Here is an 8,212-nt window from a genome sequence, read left to right on the forward strand (position 1 = left end):
ACAGAAACAAACCAACATTTCAGCTCATGATAGAATGTGACAATGTTACCAACTAGAAGTAAAGGACATCTACACTATGAACATAGTTTAGGGGTTCTAGAAGTTCTACCTTGGTCTGGAACCAGGACTCCAGGTCACGCTGGACTCGTATTGGATCTCAGACATGACTCTGGACAGGTCCTCCTGTGGTGCTGCGTCCACCTCCACGTTGATCTGTCCAGTCATCTCCATCCTCATGGCCAGCAGCTCCTGTGAAGAAACACATGGTGGTGAGTTTAAAGGATTAAGACGTGACTAACCTCTGCCTGATGGTAACAACTTGACCTGCCCTCTGTCTTCATTATGAATTTGAACACCATTGCTTATCACAGATGTGCTTGAAAGCCACTACCACCCCCCCCATGATGAAACCATAACCGCCACCGCCGCTGCCACCCCTTCCCATGCCAAAACCTTAACCACCACCACCACCACCACAGGTTAGTCGAGGTCATTTGTAAAGTGACTATACATAGATAATAAACATAAAGTAGCAGCAGTATAAAAACAAAGGTGCAGGAGGCAATGGGGGTTGGGGGTCAATGTAAATAGTCCCGGTTGCCATTTGATTAATTGTTCAGCAGTCTTATGGCTTGGGGGTAGAAGCTGTTAAGGAGCCTTTTGGTCCAAGACTTTGCGCTCCGGTGTCGCTTGCCAAGAGAACAGTCTATGACTTCGGTTTCTGGATTATTTGACCATTTTTGGGGCCTTCCTCTGACACAGCCTAGTATATACTGTAGGTCCTGGATGTCAGGAAGCTTGGCCCCAGTGATGTACTGGGCTGTACGCACTACCCTCTGTAGCGCCTTACGGTCAGATGCTGAGCAGTTGCCATACCAGGCGGTGATGCAACCGGTCATCACTGCCTGTCCTTTTCCTTAAACTTAACAGCCCATTGTTGCTTCATAGTGTTTGTGATTTTATGCATAGACTCAGGTACCATTATATTAAGTTTCACTTAACGTTATGCATTTTCAATCCACTGTAGTTGTCTGCAGCTCCAACAAAAGTAGTTTTCCTTCCCCTTACCAACTTTATAGCACCATGGGATGAGTCATTACTCCAGGCATCGAACCCCATGAAATATCACCCCAGATGTGATTAATGATAGAACGTACTGTTCTTTTCCCTTAACACCTTGGCAAGGAATTTGGCATCTGCAGCGTGCAAGAACAAGCTATTGCTTGTTTGCATATTTCCATACAACCAGAGCATGTTCCAGATGTTGCCATTTGAGTCCCATGTTCTGTATGTGGGAAAGTTGATTTGCAATTGGTTAAAGCCCATGAGCATTGCAGAAGTTATGTTCTCATGTTAATGATTTGCAGTAGAATGGATTATTGTGACATTGGTGGAGATGTTGCACTACAAACAGCTATTGCCTTTAAGTCAACACGGCCTAACTAGAACATGTAACAAAAAAGTTACATTTAACCTTTGTTGGGTAAATTGTCACCATAGCTGACATATTATTAACATGCAAGTTGCAGTGATATCTCACTGGGATCACCATGTCATTTCTGTGACGAACACGAGGGAGACAGAGAGCTGGTTTCAAGCGCAGGGCACAGCAGATGTTTCATGTAAAGGAACATAGCAGGAGGCAGGTAGCTGGGACCAGGGGTAGGCAGCAGGTCATACACAGGTGGTCCAAAAAGTCAACAGTACAGGCAGGGAAAAGGCTAGTAAACGTAGTCCGGGAGATCAGGAAATATGTAGATACAGGAAATCTGATAGGCTAAAGTACAGGCAAAAGGCGTCGTTAGTGAGGCAGGCAAAAACTATCATACATAGGAGGATTCAGTCACGTGAAAACCAGCACTCCAAATAGAAGTGTGTCAAAAACAAACAATACTTCACAACGATTGGGTGCAAAGAACTGAACTAAATAGTGTGTGATAATGACATACAGGTGTGTGAATAGGTTATCAGAATTAGGTTGATTGGGATCTGGAGAGTGAGCTGTGTACAGGGGATCTATGTGTTTGAGAGTGTGAGCTGGAAAGTGGCCTGGGAAGTGAGCTGCATTCAGGGGATCTACGTGTATGAGAGTGTGAGTTGGAAGCAGACGTTACAATTGCAACATGGACAATTGGATGATATTTGGTTGAGATGTTGATCAATGAGATTATAACCTATATTCACCCATTGAAAAAGACAAACAACAGTTTGTTGAATTCCCAATGTGTTATCACTATGCTTTCAACCATCCAAAAACAATGGAAAAACATGGTCAGATATTTTGTTTAGTTGTTACCTTAATGTGTTATATCTGCACTTTCAACCGTTTAGCACAAGGTTCAAATGGCAAAACAATGACAGAAATGTTGTGTATTTGTACAACTCAATGTGTTGTCACTGTGCTTTGTCTAATAGCACAACCAAATGAGCTGAATTGCAGTTTGCATTAACAGTACATGGTGCAAGCAAGGGCAGACTAGAACCAGACATGTGGCCCTGGCATTTCTGTTTTAAAGCTAAGTTCCTGCAATTCTACTTCGTTTAGCATGACATCTATTGTTGGGTATGCTATTTCATGATAATAATTATGATCAAATGTAGTCTAGAGTAAATTGCACAGCCATATCCCACTCTTATCCCTCCATTCCCCACTTTCTTTCGTACCCACATTACTCTCAAACCCAGAGGAGTAAAATTATGCAAGGAGTGTTTTTGCCTCTGGTCACAAAAGTTTAAGTTTGCATTAGTCAAACATTTCTATCTCTATAACATCTCCTAAACTCTCCTGGTTTGTGTCATGCATATGTGCATCTCTCAACTATATAGAAAAACATGTGCTATGACATGGCAGTGTGCAATGTACTCTAATGGCCATACCTGCACTCTGTTGGCTTTTACAAACTCTCAGCAACTGGCATCTTGGTGCTGGCATGAGATCGAGGATTGTGGGAGGTGGGAGGGGAAGAGGTTAATGTGGTCCATAATAACACTTTTCTTTTATACACTTCCTTGTCTTCACCATTAGCCTTTGCAACCTCAAAAATAAAATGTTCTGTCTGTATGTTGTTTTTAATGATTGGTATTGATAATTAATATATTCACAGAAACCTGTATCTGGGATGGTTTTTTCCATCAACACGTCTCCTTCTCCAGTTGGGGCGATAAAGTCCTAGACCACTGTTACTCTATCCACTAGCAAGCATACCAGGCCCTTCCTCGTCCCCACATTGGCAAATCAGATCATGACCCTATACTCCTACTTCCTGTATACAAGGTCAAACAGGAAGTGCCCGTGACATGCTCCACAGAGAAATGGTCCTCCGAATCGGAGACTAAGCTACAAGACTGCTTTGCTAGCTCTGACTGGAATATTTGACATTACTCAGCCGATATTATAATTCCATGGGGTTAACCCATTGCTTGCCCCTTGCCATCCACCATTTCCTCTGTGACGATCACCACCATGCGTGTGGTGGAGCTGGAGGAGCTGGGGCCGGAGCTGCAGGAGCTGAGGCTGGAGCTGAGGCAAGAGCTGGAGCAGCTGAAGCCGAAGGTGAGACAGGAGCTGAGGCAGGAGCTGTGGCCGGATTTCGAGGAGCTGAGAAAGAGGCTGTGAGGAAGGGAAACCAATGATTAGCATAGTTAGCATCCAGGAAATTTGCAGAAAGTTGTGTAAGTAATGCCCCCTAAATGGTGGTCCTTGTAAATAATTACGGCTCACCATGCTGAGCTGTGACTGCAGTTCAATTTCCAGGCCCTGCAGTGTGTGACGAATCTCCAAAATGTCTGACTTGGAGGTCTGGAGAACCTCTGTGCTGGACGCCACCTCCTGATTCAACGTCTCTGTCTGTAAAACACAATAAGTGGTCAATCATCACAGAAACAAACAAACATTTCAGCTCATGATAGAATGTGACAATGTTACAAACTAGAAGTAAAGGAACATCTACAAAATGAACATAGTTTAAGGGTTCTAGAGGTTCTACCTTGGTCTGGAACCAGGCCTCCAGGTCACGCTGGTTCTTGGCACTAACGGTCTCGTATTGCTCAAGGATCTCAGACATGACTCTTGTCAGGTCCTCCTGTGGTGCTGCGTCCACTTCCACGTTGATTTGTCCAGTCATCTCCATCCTTATGGCCAGCAGCTCCTGTGGAGAAAGACATGGTGGTGAGTTTAAACAATTAAGACGTGACTGACCACTGCCTGATGGTAACAACTTGACCTGCCCTCTGTCTTCATTAGGAATTTGACCACCATTGCTTATCACAGATGTGCTTGAAAGCCACCACCACCCCCTCCCATGATGAAACCATAACCGCCACCGCCGCTGCCACCCCTTCCCATGCCAAAACCTTAACCACCACCACCACCACCACAGGTTAGTCGAGGTCATTTGTAAAGTGACTATACATAGATAATAAACATAAAGTAGCAGCAGTATAAAAACAAAGGTGCAGGAGGCAATGGGAATTGGGGGTCAATGTAAATAGTCCCGGTTGCAATTTGATTAATTGTTCAGCAGTCTTATGGCTTGGGGGTAGAAGCTGTTAAGAAGCCTTTTGGTCCAAGACTTTACGCTCCGGTGTCGGTTTCTGGAGTCCTTGACCATTTTTGGGGCCTTCCTCTGACACAGCCTAGTATATACTGTAGGTCCTGGATGTCAGGAAGCTTGGCCCCAGTGATGTACTTGGCTGTACGCACTACCCTCTGTAGCGCCTTACGGTCAGATGCTGAGCAGTTGCCATACCAGGCGGTGATGCAACCTGTCATCACTGCCTGTCCTTTTCCTTAAACTTAACAGCCCATTGTTGCTTCATAGTGTTTGTGATTTTATGCATAGACTCAGGTACCATTATATTAAGTTTCACTTAACGTTATGCATTTTCCATCCACTGTAGTTGTCTGCAGCTCCAACAAAAGTAGTTTTCCTTCCCCTTACCAACTTTATAGCACCATGGGATGAGTCATTACTCCAGGCATCGAACCCCATGAAATATCACCCCAGATGTGATTAATGATAGAACGTACTGTTCTTTTCTCTTAACACCTTGGCAAGGAATTTGGCATCTGCAGCGTGCAAGAACAAGCTATTGCTTATTTGCATATTTCCATACAACCAGAGCATGCTCCAGATGTTGCCATTTGAGTCCCATGTTCTGTATGTGAGAAAGTTGATTTACATTTGGTTAAAGCTAATGAGCATTGCAGAAGTTATGTTCTCATTTGAATGATTTGCAGGGTCAAACAGGAAATACCCGCTCCATAGTGAAATGGTCCCCCGAATCGGAGACTAAGCTACAAGACTGCTTTGCAAGCGCTGACTGGAATATTTTACATTACTCAGCCGATAAGCTAACCACCTCCGTCAACGCCTTCATTAATCAAAAGCCCTGATTTAACACAGAGTTTGGCACTAAGCTAAAGGAAAGGTTTAGCTCACACAGGGATATCGCATCCAACCCCAAGGCTATGGCTGAGGACACAAACAAGTACATGAAGTCCTGCTACGATCTCCAGACAGCCACAAACAAGCACAAGGACAATATAGGAACAAGCTGGAATTCTATTACACGGACTCCGACACCCACCGCATATGGCAGGGGCTACAGTCCATTACGGATTACAAAGGAAGGCCCAGCCATGATCTTCCCAATGATGTCTCTCTACTAGAAGAAAATGCATTTAAAGCACGCTTCAACAAAAGCAACACCGAGCTGTGCATGAGCACACCCACCATTTCAGAGCCCTGGGTGATCTCGCTAATCAGGTAAACACTCAGTATTCCAGGGCACGTTCTCAGTGCTTGCGCAGAACAGCCATTTACAACCTCTCCTTGTCTCAGTCTCTAATCCCCACGTCTCAAGCTGACCCCCATCATTCCTGTTCCCGAGAACTCTAAGACTACCTGCCACAATGACTATCGCCCTGTAGGTCTCACATCTGTTCATGAATTGTTTTGAAAGGCTGGTTATGGCACACATCAACTCCATCATTCCAAACACCCTAGACCCACTCCAATATGCATACCGCCCCAACAAATCAACACATACTCAATTTCACTCCACACTGCTCTCACCCACCCAGAGAAGAGGAATACCCACGTGAGAATGCTGTTCATTGACACCTCCCTCTCCAACTGGATCCTGAATTTCCCGATAGGCCGACCCAAGGTGGTGAGGGTAGGCAACACAACCTCCGCCACACTGACCATCAACATGGAGGCCCCAAAAGGGTGTGTGCTTAGTCCCTTCTTGTTCTCCGTGTTCACCCATGACTGCTTGGCCAAGCACAACCCAGACACCATCATGTTTGCTGACGACACGACGGTGGTAGGGCTGATCACCGGTGACTATGAGACCGCTTACAGGGAGGAGGGTAGTGATCTGACTGTGTGGTGCCAGTACAACAACCTATCCGTCAACATCAGTAAGACCAAGGAGCTGATCGTGGACAACATTAAAGAGGGGGGGTGAGCACTCCGCCATCCACATCGAAGGGGATGTAGTGGAGTGGGTCGAGAGTTTCAAGTTCCTCGGTTTCCAAATCACTAAGGACTTAAAATAGCCCACACACACAGTCGTGAAGAAGGCGTGACAGTGCGTCTTCCTTCTCAGGAGGTTGAAAAGATTTGGCATGGGCCCTCAAGTCCTCAAAAAGTTATACAGCTGCACCATTGAGAGCGTCATGACTGGGTGCATCACTGCTTGGTATGGCAACTGCACCAGCCTCGATTTCATGGTGCCACAGAGGGTGGGGCGGACAGCCCAGTACATCCCTGGGGCCAAGCTCCCTACAATCCATGACTTCTATATCAGGCGGTGTGAAAGGAAGCCCCAGCCACCCAAGCCATAAAACTGTTCTCACGGCAAGTGGTACCAGTACGTGACACCAATGGGCTCCTGAACATCTTCTGTCCCCAGCCATAAAATGGCTAAATAGCTCATCTCAGTTACCCAGAAACTTATCGTAAAGTTTGCCATTTCCTGTTTTACTTTTGGAGGGAATGCCGTTAACAATTATGATTACCTTTGTGCAATGGAAGGAAGCAAAGTTTCCTCCTTTGCCACATGGAAACTCTCGGCTAAAGTCCTCCCTTTAACTAATTTCACCAGTATTTATCATGACTTTGTGGCTGTGGAATCTAATGGAAACCGCACACAGGCTTAAAAATCACTGCACCAGTTTACGCATCGCCTTCGCCCCAATTCTGATTCATCCAAATAATCAATGATGAAAACGGAAAACCAGGAACTACTGCCGCTCGTAATCACATTATTCTACGATAGCTTTGACAGATTATCGCTGTTTCATCTGTCCATGAAAATCTGTCGACGAGATATTACTAAATAGCTAACCAAATCACGACACGGTCTATCTGTACTGACCCTTTTTATGGATTTCATTATTTTTGCACTTACTTTATGCACACTCACAGGACTCTACACACTTACATTGATACTCCAACAAACACACACACACACACAGTCTTGCACAGCTAACCGTGTGGGGACATACAATTCAGTCCCACTCAAAATCCAATTTTCCTTAACCCCTAACCCTAACCCGTAGCCTTAAACCCATACCCTAACCTTACCCTAAACCTAACCCTAGCTCCTAAACCTAATTAGAATTCTAACCCTAACACTAATTCTAACCTTAACCCAAACCCGCTGGAAATATGTGATTTGATTTGACACACACACAGAACACACACATTCATGCTGAATCTACACACATGCACACACACTCACACACAATCATCATATACGCTGCTGCTACTCTGTTGATCAGACACAAGTGAAGAATGTTCATGTTTGACAGGAATGAACATGCAGAAACCCCCCCAGGAGAAAATATATGAAGCATGAACTATGTAAAGTGACCTCTGCCTGTCCTCTCCCCTTGAAAAAGATGACAGACCGCACAATCTAGTGGGCCATGATTATGTCCTAGCTAAATTCCCAAATCTGTCCCTCCAACCGTGATGACCATCTAATCATCCCAAGCTTTCTAATCTACTTTTTCACCCCCTCACCTCTCCCCTGCAGCTATTCTCAGGTTGTTGCTATAAATAAGAATGAGTTCTCTTCTCAGTCAATTCACCTGGTAGAACAAGGGTTAAATAAAGCAATGGTGTACACCCACCTCTAAATTTGGATTGCAGCTTGTTCCTACTGTGCAATCACCCATAAAGGGTGGCAGGTAGGCTAG

General features: G+C 45.0%; 1 protein-coding gene across 1 annotated transcript in view; it reads right to left on the bottom strand.

Moving 5' to 3' along the window:
* Nucleotides 1–4,610, bottom strand: part of LOC116376215 (keratin, type I cytoskeletal 13-like) — a 5,593-nt gene extending 983 nt beyond the window's left edge. The window contains exons 1-2 of the mRNA XM_031835681.1: nt 4,578–4,610; nt 3,987–4,148 (exon numbers count right to left, since the gene is read on the bottom strand). Coding sequence (XP_031691541.1) covers nt 3,987–4,148; nt 4,578–4,610 — 195 coding nt within the window. The remainder of the gene's footprint in view (nt 1–3,986; nt 4,149–4,577) is intronic.
* Nucleotides 4,611–8,212: the final 3,602 nt, after the last annotated feature.

Source organism: Oncorhynchus kisutch, linkage group LG1, assembly GCF_002021735.2.
Source record: "Oncorhynchus kisutch isolate 150728-3 linkage group LG1, Okis_V2, whole genome shotgun sequence".
Taxonomy (NCBI): Eukaryota; Metazoa; Chordata; class Actinopteri; order Salmoniformes; family Salmonidae; genus Oncorhynchus; species Oncorhynchus kisutch.